The sequence below is a fragment of the Martes martes genome (assembly GCF_963455335.1).
Source record: "Martes martes genome assembly, chromosome: 14".
Classification (NCBI taxonomy): domain Eukaryota; kingdom Metazoa; phylum Chordata; class Mammalia; order Carnivora; family Mustelidae; genus Martes; species Martes martes.
Genome location: NC_137902.1, coordinates 57,139,653 through 57,162,770, shown reverse-complemented (window position 1 = coordinate 57,162,770; position 23,118 = coordinate 57,139,653). Strand labels below are relative to the sequence as shown.

Genomic DNA, 23,118 nt, shown 5'->3' with positions numbered 1-23,118 from the left:
GTATTGAGCCCCACGTAAGGCTACCTCCTCAGTGGGGAGTTTGCTAATCCCTCTCTCTCTCTGCCCCTTCCCTGACTGTGGTCTTTCTGTCATTCTCTCTCTCTCAATAAGTAAATGAAATGTTTTTTTAAAAATACATAGAATTGGGGCGCCTGGGTGGCTCAGAGGGTTAAAGCCTCTGCCTTTGGCTCAGGTCATGATCCCAGGGTCCTGGGATCAAGCCCTGCGTCGGGCTCTCTGCTCAGTGGGGAGCCTGCTTCCTCCTCTCTCTCTCTCTGCCTCTCTGCCTACCTGTGATCTCTCTGTCAAATAAATAAATAAAATCTTTAAAAAAAAATACATAGAATTTTTCTTAGACAGTAAATATTAAGGTTTCCAATAAATTAGAGAGGGAAATTAGCCAAATTATATTTTACATTCTGAAGTTAACAGTCTTTAGACACTACTTTCCCTGTTTAAAATAAATGAACTAAAAAAATAAGTAAATAAAATAAGTGAATTAAACACTAAAATGCGTATTATTTATGTCATAGTTACTAGGACAACTAAATGAGACTAACTCTACAAAGCTCACTGTTTTTTGCACAGCATGAATCATTATTAGCTGCTTTAAATTTATGCAGTACTCTCCAAAGAAACCATCTAAGACAAGTTAGAAATAATCGGTTTACAATTCATGAAACCACCTTAGCAACAATAGCAAGTCATTTAGTCATACACAACCTGCAAAGAAGCTAGTATGTTTTCCAGGACAAGATTAAAATGTTGAATGATTTATGTATTTGTTTATTTTTTAGTAGGTTCCACACCCAGCCTGAAGCCCAGTGTGGAACCAGAACTCTCCTCCATGAGATCAAGACCTCAGCTGAGATCAAGAGTTGGAAGCTTGGGAGGCATGGGTGGCTCAGCTGTTAAGCATCTGCCCTCAGCTCAGGTCATGATCCCAGTGTCCTGATGCACCCCTCCCCCAGTGCCCCAGCTCATGTTGTCTCACTCACCCAAATAAATAATACATAAATCATGAAATTCCAAAACACCAAAACCAGTCATTATACTTAACATACCTAGGTAGGAGAAAAGAAAGATTTATGTTAATTACTTTACGTCACTATAAATAATATAAATTTCATATAATTTTGAAGGACAACAAAAGATTGTTATGTTTACCAAAGAGGAGAAAAGATTAATAAGAACTTGAATTTAACATAATGGTAATAAGACATGGTTCTATATTTCATTTTTTTTTTAAAAAGATTTTATTTATTTATTTGACAGACAAAGATCACAAGTAGGCAGAGAGGCAGGCAGAGAGAGAGAAGGAAGCAGGCTCCCTGCTGAGCAGAGAGCCTGATGCGGGGCTCAATCCCAGGACCCTGGGATCATGACCTGAGCCAAAGGCAGAGGCTTTAACCCACTGAGCCACACAGGCGCCCCTATATTTCATTTTAGATAATAATCATTAAAATTAGATTAAGAGACAAAAATAAAAGAATGGATTTAGACTGATTTGTGTGTGTGTGTGTGTGTTTTAAGATTTTATTTATTTATTTGACAGAGAGATACAGCGAGACACAGCGAGAGAGGGAACATAAGCAGGGAGAGTGAGAGAGGGAGAAGCAGGCTACCCTCTGAGCAGGGAGCCTGATGCAGGGCTCAATCCCAGGACACTGGGATCATGACCTGAGCCAAAGGCAGGCGCTTAAGGACTGAACCACCCAGGCACCCTAGACTGATGTTTTCTAAGAGTATCCTACGTTAGATGTTACATGAAAACAATAGCCCCATGTTAAATTAAGTTTAGAAAACAACAGGTTTAAACATACCTAAACCAAATCCATATTACTTTGATTTCTCAGAAACTTTAATAGGCTACCATGCATCATTAAATTTCCAAATATACTTGGTTTCAGCAAATTTTATCACCAAAGAATTCTTTAGGAGTATCTGTTTAGACTAGTAGTTTGGCAACATAAATTTGGCAACACTGTCTTATAAATTCAGCTGTTTTATTTCTTCACTAGAGAAAACTTTCAGCTAGCCGCATAACTTAAATAAAAATTACCCAAATTGAACCAAAGTATATAAAGCAGACCTACATTTTTCAGTGTACTAAATATTCAGACAATTTTCTTACAAAGATTCATACCTACCTGACTACGGTGTTCAATAGAATTTAATTCTTTGCCAGTTTTAAGTTCCAGTGGTATTATCTTATATTTTGTTTTACATCCTCGATGTATTTTCACACCAACTGTGACATCTATTTTGCCTTTCAATCCAAACCTAGGGGACCAAATGCTTTCTTCAATATCCAATGAGTTTATGACTTCAATATTACATGTTGAATTATTGTTATTACCATCACTCGGCCTAAAAAACGAAACACAAGAATACTTCCTTAGAACACTTAGCACTTTTCTCACATTCTGGCACTGACTCTATGACACACAGAGGATGGGAGACCATCCATACACTTTTACAGAAGTGATTCTCAAAAATGTGACTGGACAAGCATCATCAACATCACCTAGGAACATCTTTTTTTTTTTTTTTAAAGATTTTATTTATTTATTTGACAGACAGAAATCACAAGTAGGCAGGGAGGCAGGCAGAGAGAGAGGAAGGGAAGCAGGCTCCCTGCTGAGCAGAGAGCCCAACGTGGGGCTCGATCCCAGGACCCTGGGATCATGACCCGAGCCGAAGGCAGAGGCTTTAACCCACTGAGCCACCCAGGCGCCCCATCACCTAGGAACTTCTAATAAAAGCAAATTCTCAGGCTCCATTCCAGACCTACTCAATCAGAAAGTCTGCAGGTAAAACCCAGCAATTTGTTTTACAAACTCTGCAAGTGATTCTGATGCATGCTTAAGATTAAGAACCGCTGTCCAATGCCTCTAACTCACATAATTTAAGTCTTAATACTTACCATCTATACTTTTGAGTTCATTCCTACTATAATCTTCCTAACTCAGGCCTTTATTTCCTCAGGCCTAGATTACTACAAGTATCACTATTTGGACCTAATGAGGCCACAATACCAATATGGATATTCTGATATACAATTATTACACAGGTTAATATAAAATGGCTTGCATGTGGTTGCACCCAAGGTAGCAAAGGCTGTGTTCCTTCACTGATACCATATTAAACTGTGTAAGAATGAGCTGTCTTTCCCCATCATCCATGCGGTATGAAGCCTGATTATCAAACACTTTGCTCCTACACTCCCCATAACAATCTTCAAAGGACATCATGTGCACTTACAATTTTCTTTACTTAAATGTTAAATGAATCCATTTCTGTCACTACCAATATTTAAAACTAAGTACTCAGCATTGTTTTTTGGTTTTGTTTTTTTTTTAAGATTTTTACTTATTTATTTGACAGAGAGAGAGAGATCACAAGTAGGCAGAGAGGCAGAGAGAGGGGGGGGAAGCAGGCTCCCTGCTGAGCAAAGAGCCGGATGTGGGGCTCGATCCCAAGACCCTGAGATCATGACCTGAGCCAAAGGCAGATGCTTAACCCACTGAGCCACCCAGGCACCCCTCAGCATTGTTTTTTATATTACAAGAGATTCTGAGTCTACTAACCTAACTTAAATAACCAAAAGCACAGGAAGGAGAAAAATATATATATAAACATCAAAGGAATTAGGAGGTGAAAATAACTTTGAAAGCCTCCTACCTAAGGCTCTTACCTAAGATTTACTCATTTTCAGAGCAGTAAATTATTCAGCAGGAGAAAAGTCAGATAGCACCAACTTTTATTAAAGCTATTCTAGACTTAAAGCCAGATAAGATACTAAATCTAATAGAAATCTTACACGAAAAGGATAAATTTTCTAGTAATAAAATATATTTTAGAAAAAAATATATATATATTTTAGATCATAAAAATCGAGATTTGGGATGCCTGGGTAGCTCAGTCAGTTGAGTCTCTGCCTTCAGCTCAGGTCATGATCCCAGGGTCCTCAGATCTGCCTGCAGCTCTGCCTACTTGTGCCCTCTCTCTGTCAAATAAATAAATAAAATCTTTAAAAATAAATGTTAATTAAATAAAATAAGAATTGAGATTTAAAAAGCTTAAGAATTCTATCAGAATGCATGATTTAGTTGACTTTGACTTGCTAATTTCATGTTATTTAAATCAGCAGCTACTTCTTAACAAATGAGAATATTTTCTAGAGAAAAAAATGACATTTCAGTAATTTTTTTTTACTGTTTCAGGTTAAAAATACAGTCTCCAGGAATATATGTATACTTCTGCAGTCTCTGAGGAAGACAACAGAGGAATTCAGGGAAGCTACAACTTATCCGAAATTTCTTAAATATTATTCTGTTTTCTTACTCCAAATGTTATCTAATTGTGTTATATATTTAAATATGCTCCTATGAAATAAAGCAAACTTCCATTATTCATAAAATATCACATGTATACTTAATAGAAGATAGGTAATGAAACTTTTAACTTGCTACTAAAATTCATTCCCCTAGAAAATGGAAGTAATGTGATTTTGTTTTTTGTGTTTTTTTAAATTTTATTTACCTATTTGACAGAGAGAGATCACAAATAGGCAGAGAGGCAGGCAGAGAGAGAGGGAGAGGCAGGCCTCCTGCTGAGCAGAGAGCATGATGCAGGGCTCCATCCCAGGACCTGAGATCACGGCCTGAGCCGAAGGCAGAGGTTTAACCCACTGAGCCACCCAGGCGCCCCAGCAATGTGATTTTAGACCTAGGTCTGTGGAATAAATGACAGTATTTCAATTTAACTACTATGATTTTAACCAAATAATGCTGTAAAACTCCGATGGATAATATAATACCGTAAAGATGAAGAAGATTTACTATTACTACCTATGGGTGAGAAAGTTTGTCTCCTTAAATGACCTTAAAGGTCTCATTCTCTGTGCTAAAGTCTAAAAAAGATTTTTTTTAAAGATTTTATTTATTTATTTAACAGAGAGAGACACAGCGACAGAGGGAACACAAGCAGGGGGAGTGGGAGAGGGAGAAGCAGGCTTTCCACTGAGCAGGGAGCCCGATGCGGGGCTCAATCCCAGAACCCTGGAATCATGACCTGAGCTGAAGGCAGAAGCTTAACGACTGAGCCACCCAGGCACCCCAAGATTTTTTTTTTAAGGTGGCTGTAAACTGCTGCAAAAATGACACAAGCTAAAATACAGAGGAGCTCTTCCTTCACAGACATAGAAGATTCCATTGGAAGTAACTGAAACAAAAAAAAAGTCTTATACCAAGATACAGAGAGGAGGACACTGGGCTGGGAATCAAGAATTATTACTGTAGACTCAGCTCCACCACTGTTTTTTCACATAAAACCTGGAAAAGTCATACCACTCACTGGATCTCAATTTCCTTATGTGAAACTAAGAGTAGACCTCAAAAATCCCTTTCAGGGATCTGAATTCCACACCTTCCCTGGCTTCCTATCAGGAAGGCTTGTTCCAGGCTACCTAATTCCTTACTGGTCCATCATAAGCCTCCCCAGCCTCCTTTGATGGATTCTACTCCTCTCTCCCTCTTTCCTTACATAGCACTCTTCCATGCCTCTTGTTGCCCTACATGTTCTCTCTAAGCAATGCCCTCCAGGTCTATGTTTTCAACTACCACCAGTAGAGAGTTCTTGGAGGGGTTTAGTCTCCCTGAAACACGAGGTCCTAGCACAATGCTGAGCAGACACTGCATGGAATACGTTTTTGCTAAATAGCTAAGCCCATGGGTCAGTGAGAAAATGGCAGCTTACCACCACAAAAACAATGAATAAATTTTAACCAAAAGAAAAAACATGCAGACAAAATGCTAAAACAATTAAACAGCAAAATAAAAGCTAATATGTGAAACAGCAAAGAAAAGGTATATCCACCACAACTTTAATTCTCAAGCAAATTTAAATGACTCCAAAATAAATAATAAGGAAGGAAAAGAGAGATGCGTAGTGAGAGAGGGTAAATAAGGATAAAAAAATAATTAGGAACAACAGAAAACAAAAATTAAGTTTGTAATTATGATAGAAAATCAAGAGACTAGAATGACAGAAATACTACAAAACGATGAAACAAATTAGGAGAATGACTACTTAATAAACACTTCTCTGTTTATCACAGTGAAGACTAATGCACGGAGACCCACCCCCTTTTCTAGACATAGGCACTTTGCTTCAAAGAAATAACAAAGAATGAAGCGTTTATAAATTTAACCCATTTATTAGTTTTGTTTTGTTTTGTTTTGTTTTTTTAAGGAAGGGAGCTACTGGCATATTTAAGATCACTACAGAAAAAAGAAATATGAAAAATAAACCCAATTCTAACAGCACGATAAGCCTCATTTTTTTTAAATAACCATTATTAAAATATATATCAAAATCCTGGCAAACTGATTGTGGTGATGGTTACACAACTCTACAAATATACTGAAAGTCACTGAATTGTAAATAATAATAAAAGAAATAAAAACAATTAAAATCCAGATACAGGGGGCGCCTGGGTGGCTCGGTGGGTTAAGCCTCTGCCTTCGACTCAGGTCATGATCTCGGGGTCCTGGGATCGAGCCCCACATCCGGCTCTCTGCTCAACGGGGAGCCTGCTTCCCCCCTCTCTGCCTGCTTCTCTGCCTACTTGTGATCTCTCTCTCTCTCTCTGTCAAATAAATAAAAATAAAATCTTTAAAAAATAAAAATAAAAAAATAAAATAAAATCCAGATACAGGACATTTAAACATTGCTAACAACCTTCTAAAATGATTACAAAATTCTCAGAGAACTCTAGCACTATGTAAAAGGTTGTAAAATTTCCAAATATCTTTGATGAAGTAGTCCACTTGAGATTTTAACACCAAGAAGTAAGTGTCCCATAGGTCAACCCTTCCACTTGTGTACTCTCATTCCTTCTGCCATACTCAACACATAGCTGACATTTCCCATCTCTCATGATCAATTCTGCCCTCTCAGTGGAATCCTCCCCATCAGCATATGAACACATTATAGCTCCCATCTTCAAAACAACAAAGCTCTCTTAGCCCCCACATAAGCCTCTGGCTACCAGTTCATTTCTATGTGCCCCTCATAGAACAACCCCTCACTACAGCTGCCTAACTCCCTGTCTCCAAATCCTCCTGTACCATTCTCTCTTGACATCCTTCTCATCACATTTTCTGCCCTGGAATCACTACTGACTTTTCCTTCCCTCACACTCCACATCCAATCCAAAACTATCAGTTCTACAACTAAAGTCTGACTGAAGTCCAACTGATTCTCATCACTTCCACACTTCCACTGTCTCAGCCACCAACATCCCTTACTTGGGTTCTTTTAAGAGCCTCCAACTTAGTCTCTCTACCTCTGCCCTTATCCTACAACACAGTCTCAAAAGAGCAGCCAGAATGATCCTTTTAAAAGTAAATCTGTCTGGCTCCCTGCTCGACAGGGAGTCTGCTTCTCCCCTCTGACCTCTTTCCTCTCATGCTCTCTCTCAAATAAATAAATAAAATCTTTAAAAAAAAAAATAAAGTAAATCTGATCAATGCAGATCAATGCGCACAGAGAGGTTAAGTTACAGAGCTAAATTGTGGCAAAACTGGGATTCACATCCAGGCTCAGTGTGGATCTCTCTGAACCGCAGAGAACTTTAAACAACAAACTGGTCCAAAGAACTAACGGTTCCTAAGTTTCTGATGCACAAATCTTAAACAAGTTTTTCAGATCACAAAGTGTCCTGCGATAAAATAGTAAGAATACTGAGAAAAGGTAAGAAAATTTACATAAATGGAAGCTGTGCCTCTTTAAAGAAAAAGAAAATGTTGCTCAAGGGGGCGGGGTGGGGGGAAGGAAATTACATCAAAACCCTCTGTGAAAGCGAGCTCCCCAGTGGCCTCTTATCTAATCAGAACAGCAGCCAGAGCCCCAACAGGGCTTACAAGGCCCCAGGAAAGCTACTTCTTCTTTTTTTTTTTTTTTTTTAAAGATTTTATTTATTTATTTGTCAGAGAGAGAGAGAGAGCAAGCACTGGAAGTCGGAGGCAGAGGGAGAAGCAGGCTCCCCGCCCAGCAAGGAGCCCGATGCGGGACTCGATCCCAGGACACCGGGATCATGACCTGAGCCGAAGGCAGCTGCCCAACCAACTGAGCCACCCAGGCGTCCCAGGAAAGCTACTTCTGTTCCTTCCCTCCTTGCTCTGTCCCCACCACAATGGCAGGTGTCATCACCCAAGGGGCTCTGCCTGGAACACTCTTCCTGCAGAGAGTTGTTCAGCTACCTCCTTCATCTCCTTCAGGCTTCATCTCCACGTCATATTATTGGAGAGGCCTTTCACGACCATTCACTGGAAATAATATGTCCAGCACCACTACCACCAACTCCACATTCCTTCTTATGTTGTTCTACCCTGCATTTATCACAGTCTGTTGTTTACTTGTTCAGTACTATAGAAGCATCATGAAGTCAGCTGCTTCCCCCCCACACCCATGATAATCCCAGCACCTAGAACATTACCTGGCATATATTAGGCACTAGATAAACACTTGCTGAATGAGTAAACAATGAAAGAGAAAAAAAATGTATGACTTACAAACTTACACAAATGCTTCTTTAAGGGAAAAAAACCAATAAACTGCCAAATGCCAAAATGAGTTAAATGCTTAAACACAGTATTTAAACATAGAGCACAAATCCACAGGACAATCAGCATGCGACACAGTCCATATAGGATAGTAATAGAAATACATACAAATTACAATCCCGAGAAGATCTATAAGTTGGTTATTTTATTTAAAAAACATACTGACAGGGGCACCTGGCTGGCTCAGTCAGTAGAAAACGCGACTCTTGATCTTTGGGTTATGAGTTCAAGTCCCACGTTGGTTGTAGAGATTACTTAAAAAAAAAATCTTAAAAAAACAAACTGATATACAAAAATCAGAAGATTTTATGATAATGAAAGTAGAATTTCTATTCATTAGATTATTTTTTGTCCTGGAAAGACACTCAGGACCATAACATATAAAATAAGCAAACAAAAAAGCTAGTTGTACTAACTCAACCTTTAAAAATTTTTAATTCAACACACAGAGTAAAATCCTGATCTGAACACCGTATAAACAAAGTGAGTTTCTTACAGAGAGAGCTGCATCTGGGGTAAGTCAGCTGAAGTGTATTTATGCATGAAATCTCTGGCCCATTTAGAAAATGAAGGAAGATACTCCTCTACTTCTTGTTTTATCTCTTCTTGATTCAGATTTAAGCGATACCTGCAAAATAAGAGATTAAACAAGAAAGCATAAACATGAAAAAAGTAAGTAAGAACCAAAACATCCAAATAAACAAGTTATCCACCAACTAATTAATGGATATATAATGTGATATATATGGGCCACCTGGCTGCTTCAGTTGATAGAACACAGAGAGTGCGACTCGTGATCTCAGGGGTGTGAGCTCACGCCCACATTGGGGAAAGAGTTTACTTAAAAAATAAGTAAATAAAATCTTTTTTTAAAATGTGGTGTATACATACAATGGAATATTATTCAGCCTTAAAACTGAAGAGAGCAGAGGCCTATCGGTCCTCCAAAAGAACTGGTTCAGCAGAGAAAACAATATTAGCAACCCTAGTTCTGCCAAACTTGCTTCTCCTGAGCACCGTAGCAACCTCAAGCTGCAAGACAAGCCGAAATTCCTCAGGGGAGCAATTGCTGATACCAGAAAGCTCCAAATGATCACACATTCAGACGACCAGAGGCAAGGGTTATCCTTGCAAAAGGCTGCTTGAAATCTGGCCAAGTCCTTGGCTAACAGCTGGATGCCACACCAAGCACAAAGACCCCTGACACAGCCATCGAATGTCACCACCTGCCAGGCCCCAGCCACCCAGCTGTGTGGGGAGAAGAGAGGCCTGAAGGCAAGGTGAGCAAGACCAGCGATGCCCAATGTAGTGGGGGCTCCTGAGCCCACGGGGAACACTGGACTGTCCAGGGCCCTGCTCAGCCTGTTGCACGGGTATTGTTATCATGGTATACAGCCCATCATGCATACCATGGCATATACTACTTAATCTTAGAATCTACACACATCTAATAGGTGAATCCCAGTAAAAAGTATACGGATGCTGTCTGCACTAATCCTGCAACTTTTCTCTAAATTTGAAAGTATTTCCAAATTGGGGACTCCTGGGTGGCTCAGTTGGTTAAGCAGCTGTCTTCGGCTCAGGTCATGATCCCAGCGTCCTGGGATCGAGTCCCACATCGGGCTCTTTGCTTGGGAGGGAGCCTGCTTCTCCCTCTGCCTCTGCCTGTGCTTGCTCACTCTCTCTCCCTCTCTCTCTCTCTGACAAATAAATAAATAAAATCTTTAAAAAAAAAAAAAAGAAAGAAAGAAATAAAAAGATTTTTTAAATGTTTTAAGGGCATATATTCTCTGGCCCCACAATTCTACTTCTAAGTATTTAACCCAGATATATGCCTCAAAGGTATAAAATAAGGGATATATAAAGGTATTTTTTTTTAATCAACTGAGCCACCCAGGCGTCCCTAAAGGTATTTTTTTTTTAAAGATTTATTTATTTATTGGAGAGACAGAGGGAGGACAGTGGCAGAGAGAGAGGGAGAGGAAACCTCAAGCAAACTCCACGCTGAGCACGGAGCCCAAGGCAGGGCTCAATCCCACGACTCCGAGATCATGACTTGAGCTGAAATCAAGAGTTGAATGCTTAACCAACTGGGCCAGCCAGGGGCCCCTAAAGGTGTTTCTTACATGATTGCTAATAAAAGCAAAGACTGAAATGCCAGGGGGATACTTAAATAAATTACAGTACATCCATACAATGAAATATTATACCATTATTAATTAAAATTGAGACAGCTCAGGGGTGCCTGAGTGGCTCAGCCAGTTGGGCGTCAGACTCTTGATTTCAGCTCAGGTCATGACCATGGGGTCATGAGATCAAGCCCCGCAGGAGGCTCAGCACTGGGCTGGGTGTGGAGCCTGTTTAAGTTTTTCCCTCTCCCTCTGCCCCTACCAACCCCTACCCATGCTCTCTCTCAAAAAAAAAAAAAAAAAAAAGCTCAGTAAGTACTACCAAGGAATGATCAGCACGCTTAACCTTTAAGTGCACAATAATATGCATAGTATTCTACAATTTACCTAAAAATATATATATATGTACACATACACACACACATTGTCACATATAAACTTTTGAAATCTCTATAAAGTGACATATAAGAAACTGGTAACAGTGGTTGCCTTTGGGGCAACTGGATGGCTCTGTCGGTTAAGCGTCTGCCTTCAGCTCAGGTCATAATCCCAGGGTCCCGGGACTAGATGCCTCATCAGGCTCCCTGCTCAGCAGGGAGCCTGCTTCTCCCCCTGCTTCTGCTCTCTGTCAAATAAACAAAATCTTAAAAAAAAAACAAAACCAGTAGTTGCCTTTGGGAAGAGGAACTATGTGACGAGGAGGATGCAGGGAGACTTACTTTGTACCAGAGACCCTCTTATACTCCCATAATAGGGTATATACAAATTTATAACCTATAACCTATATACAAATTTATAACCTTTTTAGGAATAATAATTCATTATTTTAAAAAACATCTACACATTTGGGTAATCTTTTCCTAAATAACTTTCTCCAACCATTTTGGAGCCATTCTTCATTGTCATGATGTCCTTAGGTAAATTCTTCCCAGTGTTTTATTTTTTACAGAGTAGACTCTTTAAAATTTCCAAACCAGTCCATACTGGTTATTTAATGTCTTCTGCATTTAAATTCTCCCTTTTTAATTTTAGCCAAGTCACAGCAAAACAACATGTAACAGCCTGGTCTTTCCTGAGATTATTAAGATACTTAAGGTAGGATCTTCAAGCCTAGACTTTTATAGCTATTAACAAGAAGGTAAAGCATAGAAGATAAAAATCTGGGAGCACCTGGGGGGCTAAGTGGGTTAAGCATCCAACTCTTGGGGCGCCTGGGTGGCTTAGTCATTAAGCGTCTGCCTTTGGCTCAGGTCATGATCCCAGGGTCCTGGGATTGACCCCTGCATCGGGCTCCCTGCTTGGTGGGAAGCCTGCTTCTCCCTCTCCCACTCCCCCTGCTTGTGTTCCCTCTCTCACTGTGTCTTCTATCGAATAGATAAATAAAATCTTCAAAAAAAAAAAAAAAAAAAAAGCATCCAACCCTTGATCCCAGCTCAGTCCTTGGTCTCAGGGCTATGAGTTTAAGCCCCATGCTGGGCTCCACACTGGAACCTGTATTTAAAAAAAAAAAAAAAAAAAAAAAAGTGACGTCTAAATGTCTCAGTCGGTTAAGCAGTTGTCTTCAACTCAGGTCATGATCCCAGGGTCCTAGGACAGAGTCCCACATCAGGCTCCTTGCTAAGTGGGGAAGCTGCTTCTTCCTCTACCCCTGCCTGTAGCTTCCCTGCTTGTGCCCGCTCTGACAAATAAATAAATCTTTAAAAATCTGTTCTAGGGCGCCTGGGTGGCTCAGTGGGTTAAAGCCTCTGCCTTCGGCTCGGGTCATGATCCCAGGGTCCTGGGATCGAGTCCCACATCGGGCTCTCTGCTCAGCAACGAGCCTGCTTCCCTTCCTCTCTCTCTGCCTGCCTCTCTGCCTACCTGTGAGCTCTGTCAAATTAAATAAAAAAATCTTTAAAAAAAATTAAAAAAAAAATCTGTTCTAAGATCTATAATAAGGTAGAAAGACCTTTGACAGGGTAGAAAAGAACTTTCAACCTGTTGTTTTAGGGTCTGGGAATTTTTAAAAATTTTTCTCTTGGGGTGCCTGGGTGGCTCAGTCAGTAAATGTCTGCCTTTGGCTCAGGTCGTGATCCCAGAGTCCTGGGGTCCGACCGCATCTGGCTCCCTGATCAGCAGGAAGCCTGCTTCTCCCTCTCCCACTCCTCCTGCTTGTGTTCCCTCTCTCACTGCGCCTCGCTCTGTCAAATAAATAAACAAAATCTTAAAAAAAAAAGTTTTCTCTTGATGGGACGGCTGACTGGCTCAGTCACTAGAGCATGTAACTCTTGATCTTGGTGTGGTGAGTTTTCACCCCACACGTGGGGTAGAGTTTACTTTAAAAAGGGGGGGGGGCACTACAGCTTCCAGCTTGCACACTTTCTTAGACCCTTTAATCTGAAATAGCAGCTGCTGTGTTGTAGGAGAGACTCACACAGCAAGAAACTAAAGCCTCATGACAACAGCCATGACTGTATCACCTTGGAAGCAGATCCTCCCTTCAAAGGACTGCAGCTCCAAACAGGAGACCCTGCGCTGGAGCCATCCAGCTAAGCCACCTCTGAATTCCTAAACTACAGAAACTATGAGATAATTGATTAGATACTTGTCATTCAAGCCACTATGGTTTTTTCTTTAAGCTACTAAGTTTTTTTGTTTGTTTTATTTGACAGAGAGAGAGAGAGAGAGAGCAAGCGCACAAGCAGGGAAGAGGCAGGCAGGGGAGAGGGAGAAGCAGGCTCCCCGCTGAGCAGAGAGCCAAAGATGGGGCTCGATCCCAGGACCCTGAGATCATGACCCGAGAGGAAGGCAGATGCTTAACTGACCAAGCCACCCAGGCGCCCCTTAAGCTACTAAGTTTTGATGTGATTTATTTCAGGGCAATGATCAATACAACACACAACAAGTATCACTGTATGTTGATTAGGGTATGACAAAAAAAATTAAAACTCTGAAATGCCATAAACAAGTGTTGGCAAGGATGTGGGGAAAAAAACCCAAAAAACCCTTATGTACTATTGGTGGAAATGCAAACTGGTGCAGCCACAGTGGAAACAGTATGGAGGTTCCTCAAAAAAATTAAAAATATAACTACCCTTTGATCCTGAATCACACTACTGGGTATTTACCCAAAGAATACAAAAACACTAATTCAAAAGGGTATATGCACCCCTATGTTTATAGCAGCATTTACAATAGACAAATTGTAGAAGCAGCCCAAGTGTCCATGAATAGGTAAGTGGATAAAGATGGCAAGAGAGAGCACGCGCGCGTGCACACACACCCACACCCACACACAGGATTATTACTCAGCCATAAAAAAGAATGAAATTTTGCCTTTTACAACAACATGGATGGACTTAGAGAGTATAATACTAAGCAAAGGAAGTCAGAGAAAGACAAATTCCATACAATTTCATTCATATGTGGAATTTAAGAAACAAAAAACAAAACAAAACAAAACAAAAACAAAAAAAACCAACAAAGGGAAAAAAAGGCACTGACCAAAAAACAGACTCTTGGCTGTAAAGAACAAACTGACGGTTACCAGAGAGGAGGTGGGTGGGAGAATGGGTGAAATAGATGAAGGAGAGTAAAACTCTACTTATCTCAATGAGCAAAGGGTGATGTGAGGAAGTGCTAAATCACTACATTGTACACCTGAACTAATATAACACTGTATGTTAACTATACTGGAAGTATAATTAAAAACTTAATAAAGAAAAAAAGATAAGTTACTTTATATATATGACATTTCTATTTTAAAAAAGCAAAATATCTGTTTTACAGAAAAACCTTGACCAAGGCACAACCTCTCTGTGTTAAGTGTTTCTTCATTTATAACGGAAGATGACTAAAAGCACTGAACACAGGGCCTGACACACATCAGGGTTCTAAAATGTTTTTAGGATGGGGTGCCTGGGTGGCTCAGTTGTTTATGCATCTGCCTTCAGCTCAGGTCCTGATCTCCAAGTCCTGGGATCGAGTCCCGTATTGGGCTCAGTGGGAAATCTGCTTCTCCCTCTGCCTCTCCCCCCATTCCTCCTCTCTCCTCTTCTCACTGTCTTTCTCTCTCATATAAATAAATAAAATCTTCTTTAAAAAAAATAAAAAAGAGGGGCATCTGGGTGGCTCAGTTGGTTAAGCGACTGCCTTCAGCCCACGTCATGATCCTGGAGTCCCAGGATCGAGTCCCACATCGGGCTCCCTGCTCGGCAGGGAGTCTGCTTCTCCTGCTGACCTTTCTCCATTCATGCTCTCTCTCTCTCTCATTCTCTCTCTCTCAAATAAATAAATAAAAATTAAAAAGAAAAAAGAAAAAGAAAAGAAAATTTTTTTAGGACAATAGATCATATGGCATTAGTAAATCAGTTGTATGGCATTCTGGAACACATTTTTTCCATATAAACAGGGAAAGAGGTTACCGCGTGACTCAGTGGGTTAAGCCTCTGCCTTCTGCTCAGGTCATGATCCCAGGGTCCTGGGATCAAGGCCTACATGGGGCTCTCTGTTCAGCAGGGAGCCTGCTTCCCCCTCTCTCTCTGCCTGCCTCTCTGCCTACTTGTGATCTCTCTCTCTCTCTCTCTCTCTCTGTGTCAAATAAATAAATAAACAAATAAATAAATCTTTTTTTAAATAAATAAACAGGGAAAGAAAATTACATCTGGGAAAAAGTTTACATCAACTAGTCTGGAAATCAGAATTACCCCTAATAAAAATAATTCTGTGAAAAAACGTGGTTTGCAATAAGAGTCACAAAGAAACAGAATATGCCAACCTCTCTGCATATAGTCACTCATAAAATGTTAACGATTAGCCATTTGTGGGTTTACATATATTCTCTCCACTGTCATAAAAAGTTTGCAAAATAGGTATTACCACCTTTTTCAAAATCTTTAGGTAACCTGTTCAAACCTAAAACTGGCAAAGCTAAAATTTAAAACTAGGTCCATCTGATTCCCAAACCCATACAATTTATAGTATGTCACATTTCTAGAAATAAAGCAAAATGTTTTTCACACTCTTGAAGAGCAGCTGGAGTCTATTGTGCACGTGTACAGATATTTTTAGCTCAAGAGTTTCTATTCTGCAATTTCAGAAGCTCTTCACAGAACTGCAGTGTACTACAACCCTGAATTTGCATTCTAGTATTATTCTGATTTATATTTAATAGTCTAATATTGAAATACCTTATAGATTCCAGGAGAGAATGCTCTATAATAAAATAGTACCTAAGCACATGTTGTAACTACTTACATTTCCTTGAGATGCCTTATTTCTTGAACAGTTTGAAAAGCAAATTCTTGTAGCTTTTCTGGGGCAAAGCTATTGCTTATTGCTTTTTGAAATACTTCATGAAGAACTGTACCAATCAGCATTTGGCGCGTGGCTGGATCAGAGCTCTATTAAAAAAAAATCATACATTTTATTTCAAAACATATTAACAGACATGATCCCATATTTATTACCTATCCTATTAAACCACCACAGCCAAAGTGCATGGGTGAGACAAATGTCAAAATATTAAACAACTTTTTTCTAGTGAGTAAAATTATAGATGACTTTCACTTTCTTTTCTTTTTTTTTTAAGGTTTTTTTTTTTTTAATTTATTCATTTGAGAGAGAAGAGAGTGCACAAGCAGGGGGAGAAGAGGGAGAAGCAGACTCCCCATGAGCAGGGAGCCCAATGCAGGGCTGGATCCCAGGACCCTGAGATCATGACCTGAGCTAAAAGCAGAAACTCAACTGACTGAGCCACCCAGGAACCCAACTTTTACTTTCTGCTATTTAGAATTACTTGACTTTACAAGCATGTTCTTTTTTAATCAGTGATTTCCATTTTGAAAACATTAAAAATAACCTATATGAAAAATGTCAATGTATTCTCAAATGCTTAACATATTATTTTCTAATTTCACCTTATAATCTACTCAAATAAAACCCAATACAGCCATAGCTCGTAAATTCATGTAAGTAAAAGATATTATTCAAACATAAACTTCAGGGCACCTGGATGGCTCAGTTGTTAAGCGTCTGCCTTCAGCTTGGGTCATGATTCCCAGGTCCTGGGATTAAGCCCTGCATCAGGCTCCCTGCTCAGCAGGGAGTCTGCTTTTCCCTCTCACACTCCCCCTGCTTGTGTTCCCTCTCCCTCTGTGTCTCTCTGTGTCAAATAAATAAAATCTTAAAAAAAAGAAAAAAAACATAAACTTCAAACTTACAACAAAGATTTTTGACAAGGGAACTTGTCAAAAATGTTCCCTCCACTCAAAAAGAAACAGTATTTTTAAAAAAGACACCATATTTCTCAATTAACTCTATTCCTAGCCTAGACCTTCCTCTTAAAGATATAATAAATCCACCAAGACATGCTTCAGAAATTTAAAAATTAATTTACAGAGGACTCTCTGTACTATTTATGCAAGTTCTTTGTGAGTCTTAAAGTACTTAAAATAAAAAGATTTTAAGAATTTAAAAATATTCAGGGCTACCTTATAAAATGTAGTTAAAAGACAAGTTGATAGTTTCACCTACCCACAAATGAAAATACAAAGCTGATTTTTTAAAACTACAATTAATTGACAACTAAGACTATTAGAAAACGTCTATTTAGGGATTTTTCCTTCTCTTTTTTTTTTCTTTTTGCTCAGCTGTACTTTTGGATTCTTTTTTTTTTTTTTAATTTTTGGATTTCTACATACACATAAATTGTATAATTTAAAAAATACCCTGAAAAGAAACTCTTTAACAAATAAAACCCAGGTTCTTCAACAAATGGCACTGAAGCAAAGAGGGTAAGTATAAGGTAGAACTAATATAGATTAAAAGAAACTTAGGAGACGTACAAATCAAACATAATGCAATGATTTTTTTTTTTTGGAAGAAACTGACTGGCTCAGTCAGAGAAGCATACAAATCTTGATCTGGGGTTGTAGGTTCAAGCTCCATGTTGGGATTAGAGACTACTTAAAAAAAATAAAATCTTGGGGCGCCTGGTTGGCTCAGTGGGTTAAGCCTCTGCCTTCGGCTCAGGTCATGATCTCAGGGTTCTGGGATCAAGCCCCACATCAAGCCCTCTGCTCAGCAGGGAGCCTGCTTCTGCACCTCCCCCTTTGCCTCTGTGCCTACTTGTGATCTCTGTCTGCCAAATAAATAAATAAAATCTTTAAAAAAATAAAAATAATTAAAAAATAATAAAAAATAAAATCTTAAGGGGTGCCTGGGTGGCTCAGTTGCTTAAGCATCTGACCCTTGGTATCTGCTCAGGTCATGCTCTCACGGTCATGTAATCAAGCACTGCAAAGGGTCCTCTGCACTCAGTGCAGAGTCTGCTTCAGACTATCTCTCCCTCCCATGTGCTCTCTCTCTCTCTCAAATAAATAAAATCTTTAAAAAATAATAAAATCTTTTAAAAAAAGAAGAAGAAAAAGACCTTATTTGGATTCTGACTGATTCTAAGAAAACAACTGAATAAAAAGATATTTTCTTGGGATGCCTGGGTGACTCAATCAGTTAAGCGCCTGCCTTCAGATCATGCTCCCAGGCTCCTGGGATCAGTCTGCATCAGGCTCCCTGCTCATCGGGGATCCTGCTTCTCCCTCTCCCTCTGCCTGCCACTCCCCCTGCTTGTGTTCTCTCTCTCCCTCTGATAAAGATTTTATTTATTATTTGAGAGAGAGAGCACAAGCAAGAGAAAGAGTATGAGCAAGGGGGAGGGGCAGAGGGAGAGAAAGAAGCAGACTCCCCACCAAGCAGGGAGCCCAATTCAGGGCTCGATCCCAGACCTCAGTATCATGACCTGAACTGAAGGCAGACATTTAATCCACTGAGCCACCCAGGTCCCCCTAAAAAGATATTTTCAATAAAACACATTACAGGGGCTCCTAGGTGGCTCAGTCGGTTAAGCATCCAACTTTTTGATTTCAGCTAAAATGATGATCTCAGGATTGTGAGGTGGAGCGTGTCTGGCTTGGCATTGGGCATAGAGCCTGCCTGAGATTCTCTCTCCCTTTCCACCCCCCCAACCCCGCAAGCACTCCCCTTCTCTCTAAATAATAATAATAAAAATAAAAAATAATAAAAAGACATTACAGAAAATTGGGCGTTATATTAATTTAAGGAATTATGATTCTTTATATTATGTATGATAAAGATATTATATTTATATTTTAAAGATCCTCAGCTTTCATTTACTTGCAAAATAATAGAATGTTTGGGAACAACAAAATGGATACATGGGAGTTTACTTAAAAAAAAGAAAAAGTGTTATCAGGCGCCTGGCTGGCTCAGTCACTTAAGCGTCTGCCATTGGTTTGGGTCATGATCCCAGGTCCTAGGATTGAGCCCGTCAGGCTCCCTGCTCAGTGGGGAACCTGTTTCTCCCTCTCCCTCTGCGTGCCACTCCCCCTGCTTGTGTGCTCTCCTTCTCTCTGTAAAGTAAATAAATTTAAAAAAGAATTTTTTTGAAAGTGTGAAAGTGCTCTGTAACTCTAATACCCGTAGAAACACCAGCTGTTAATATTATTCACCCTAAAAGTTTCACTCAGGACAGCTCTTCTCATACACCGAATACTACTGGCTATGCTTGTGCCAGAAATCAGCATGTCTGGATATAGAATCAAATATCCAAAGTCTTCATCTATTATCCAAGTATCAGATAGGCAGTCTCCCTCCAAATGAATGATGTCCCCTGGCTCCACTGGTACAGAGCACCTACAAATAAAGCATAGTATACATAGTTTAGATTCCTACATTTAAACATATTAAAGAAGCCTCAAAAAGTAAACGAATATTTTATCTGAAGGAACAGTATCTGTAACCTTTTGGGTCTTTCAAAAATATCTAACACTAGGATGTAGTCTTTTGAATAAACTCCTAGTCACTCTACTCCTTTCTACCTTTGAAATATACCTGAGAATACTCAGGGGTCTTCCTGAAATACCAAAAAGGAAAACTGCTTAATGTTAGCATCATCTAACGCAAAAGCTACCAAATCTTTAATAGTGTTAATACATCGCTCCAATTATGGATTAGATTGTTTCAATAATAATTCTCTCATTCCTAAAATTTCTAGTATATCTAGTTTCTGTAAGTCTTAAGGCATGACGCCAAACCCAATGTGTTAAGCATAAAATATTTATCATTTTTAATCTAGACAAAGAGCCTAAATAGACAAAATTAGACCTCCACTTTCTCTGCATTTCCCCTTCACCCCTCACAAACCATACTTTGCTTGAGTAGAGAAATCTAGGGTTTAAGAATGTTCTTATGCTATAATTAATTTTGCTCTTAGTGAAAAGCTGCAATCTTAAGACAAAAAGTACTGGGAAATTCTAGAAGTAGTCGCTTAATAAGGATCTTTGTAATAAATTTTCAAATGACAATAAAAACCAAGTTTCAGAAAAAGGAGCTTGAGATGCTGGGGTAACAAGCACAATTTCTACAAGAAATTAATTCAGGTTCATATCTATTCCCTTTATTAATGATTAAATTATAGCAACATCCACACAACCAATGTGATGAGTTTTAAGGTGGTCCCCTTAAGCCAGATCAGTGCTCAAAGTAACATGAAAATTACCAGTCATTCCTAAGGATACACAGTTCTTTATTTTCTAGTGACTGGGAAGCAGTAATGATTAGGTGTTTTTCATGCGTTCCGTCTTCATTCTGTACAATATTGACTGCTAACACCAGGTACCGGTTATCTATTCCTCCACTCAGAACCATTTTAGAAAAGGAAGCTTCCACCTTCTTCCGAAATCTGAAACATATATAAACAAAACTACTATAATATGAAATAAGTCATCCAATTTCCTTTACCTACAAACTAACCTTCTCAATTTTCTGGGTTTGTTTCTTGTAGAAAGCTTATCACAATGATCATTAGCTAAATAGGTAAAAATTAAGAGACTAAGGGCATAGCAGAATTCCTATTAAAAAACTTCCCAGGGGCGCCTGGGTGGCTCAGTGGGTTAAGCCTCTGCCTTCCGCTCAGGTCATGATCTCAGGGTCCTGGGATGGAGCCCCGCATTGGGCTCCCTGCTCAGCGGGGGGCCTGCTTCCCCCTCTCTCTCTGCCTGCCTCTCTGCCTGCTTGTGATCTCTCTCTCTCTCTGTCAAATTAATAAAAAAAGAAAAAAAAAACAAAAAAACCCTTCCCAGACATGGGGCACCTGGGTGGCTCAGAGGGTTGGGCCTCTGTCTTCAGCTCAGGTCATGATCTCAGGGTCCTGGGATTGAGCCCCGCATCCGGCTCTCTGCTCAGCAGGGAGCCTGCTTCCCACCCCACCTCTGCCTGCCTCTCTGCCTACTTGTGATCTCTCTCTCTCTGTTAAATAAATAAAAAAACTTAAAAAAAAAAAAACTTCCCAGACGCAATGCCACTTAAAATATGCTTATGATATGGATTTTTCCAAATACACTCTTAGTTCTTAAGAGGAGCTCTCTGGGACATCCATAATAACAAAAATCAAGGATAAATTGAAAAATATTAAATAACAAATTCCTACCACTGGTGCAAACCTTACCAAAGTACAAGCAAAAGGAAATGACTTGGACACTATCCTTTTTGTAAATGAAAGGGATATCTGTCAGGGAAAGCATAGTGTGGGTGGTTTGCTGATGTCCTACTGTGAGCCACAGTATTACATTAACCTTTAGGCCTACTTAGAAATCATTACTCCAAACTACTATTTCATGAAGAAAATCCTTCTATAAAATTTCAGTGAGAAACAACTAGCCCCTACCTCGCAGAGAAAAGCAAGCTTAATGCCTGTCATGTTAGCTCATTACTTCACGGAGTAACTCACACATTTCTTATTTATAACGGGCAGGTCAACTTCACAACACTTTTATCCATTAATCCTAGCCGCCTGAAAACTGCAGAATTCTCTAATCGTTATAGAAAACACTAAGTCCCTCGTTAGTCTTTCCAGTTTGACTGCAGTCTTTGTCAGTGACAGTACAACTGAGTCCAACGTCATTACCTCTATAATTATAACACCCAACCCTCGGCTCTCTTACTCCGTAATCGCCTCATTCACCTACTTCAGGAGGCCTCAGGCCATGAATTTCCCGGGGTCAGCTGGGACGCCTTAAGGATTATGCAAAGGATAATGCTGATCAAAACCCAAAATGCAAAGATCCGTCAACAGTAATTAGTATCATTATTAATTGAAAATAATTCCACACCATGATTATGGATCAAGTTGTCCTGACTAGTCCAAGTTGAGGGTAGAGAGCTCTCCTGGAGCAAGTTTCCCAGACTTAAAATAGAGGAAAGCAGCTACAGTTGCAACTTCCCTTTATGAGGGCGTTTAAGGTGCCTGGCACTCCCCGAATTCGGGTGATATTAAGAGAAAGAAATGAACCGTTAAGGGAGCCGTCTCTGGGCTCTGGCCCGAGCGCGACCCCAAAGAGAACACTACGAAGCGGACCCCAGCTTTGCAAACTCGTCAGGAGCCCCGAGTGGGGTCATTTAACCCCGAGCCCGGCTCCTCGGAGGCGCGGGTGCGGCCTCTCCCGCTCCTTCCTTTCAAATCTCCCGCCGGGCTCCCAGACCCTCCCTCCGCTCCGCTCACCGCTCCGCCGGCGGTTCAGCCTCTTCCCCGAGACTGTTCTTCAGCAGCTCCAGTTCTTCCAGTTGCGCCATGGCAAGCGCGGAAAATGCAAACTATCGCCAGGTAAAATCAGAGAAACCCAGCAGCTCCGACGACAAAAAAAAGCGCGAGTTTGGGAGGCGCCGTGCGCATGCGCCTTCCCGCTGTGGTCCCAAGGGACCTGCGCGAAAGAGCCCCCTCCCGGCCTGTGGCGTGTTCCACGCGGAGCCCCCACCTGGTGGCGGTGGTCTGAACAAAGTCTTTACTCCCTTGCTTTCAGCTTTCGTAGACAAGGAGTCTCGTAATCTGGCCCAGATTAAGTGCTCCCGCTCTTTCTCTTAGACAAGCCAATCCTTGCTCAACTCACACTCTTAAAATTGCCCAAACCTAGCCGTCCCTTGTTAGCTTGCAGAATTTTCCAATTTGGGGGAAACAACCTCCCCTCTTTCTTTCTTTCTTTCTTTTTTTGAGAGAGAAAGAGCACGGGGCGGGGGGAGGGGGGGTGCAGGGAGAAGCGGACTCCCGGCTGAGCAGGGAGCCCCAGGCAAGCTGGATCTCAGGAGCCTGGGATCTTGACCTGAGTGGAAGGCAGGCAGAGGCTTTAACCAACTGGGCCACCCAGGTGCCCCTGCCTTTGTTGTTTTGGTTTTGTTTTGTTTTTCAAAGATTTTATTTATTTATTTGACAGATCACAAGTAGGCAGGGGGGGGAGGTGTAGAAGGCTCCCTGCCTAGCAAAGAGCCCAATGCGGGGCTCCATTCATGGACCCTGAGATCATGACCTG

The 23,118-nt window shown here is 40.4% G+C and overlaps 1 protein-coding gene across 1 annotated transcript in view; it reads right to left on the bottom strand.

Annotated features, from left to right (window-relative positions):
- Positions 1-22,473, bottom strand: part of DNA2 (DNA replication helicase/nuclease 2) — a gene marked incomplete at its 3' end in the record, with an annotated part of 53,343 nt that extends 30,870 nt beyond the window's left edge. The window contains exons 1-6 of the mRNA XM_080823565.1: positions 22,317-22,473; positions 20,316-20,498; positions 19,267-19,450; positions 15,995-16,140; positions 9,127-9,258; positions 2,151-2,370 (exon numbers count right to left, since the gene is read on the bottom strand). Of these exons, the coding sequence (XP_080679691.1) occupies positions 2,151-2,370; positions 9,127-9,258; positions 15,995-16,140; positions 19,267-19,450; positions 20,316-20,498; positions 22,317-22,387 (936 nt within the window). The 5' untranslated portion in view covers positions 22,388-22,473. The remainder of the gene's footprint in view (positions 1-2,150; positions 2,371-9,126; positions 9,259-15,994; positions 16,141-19,266; positions 19,451-20,315; positions 20,499-22,316) is intronic.
- Positions 22,474-23,118: the final 645 nt, after the last annotated feature.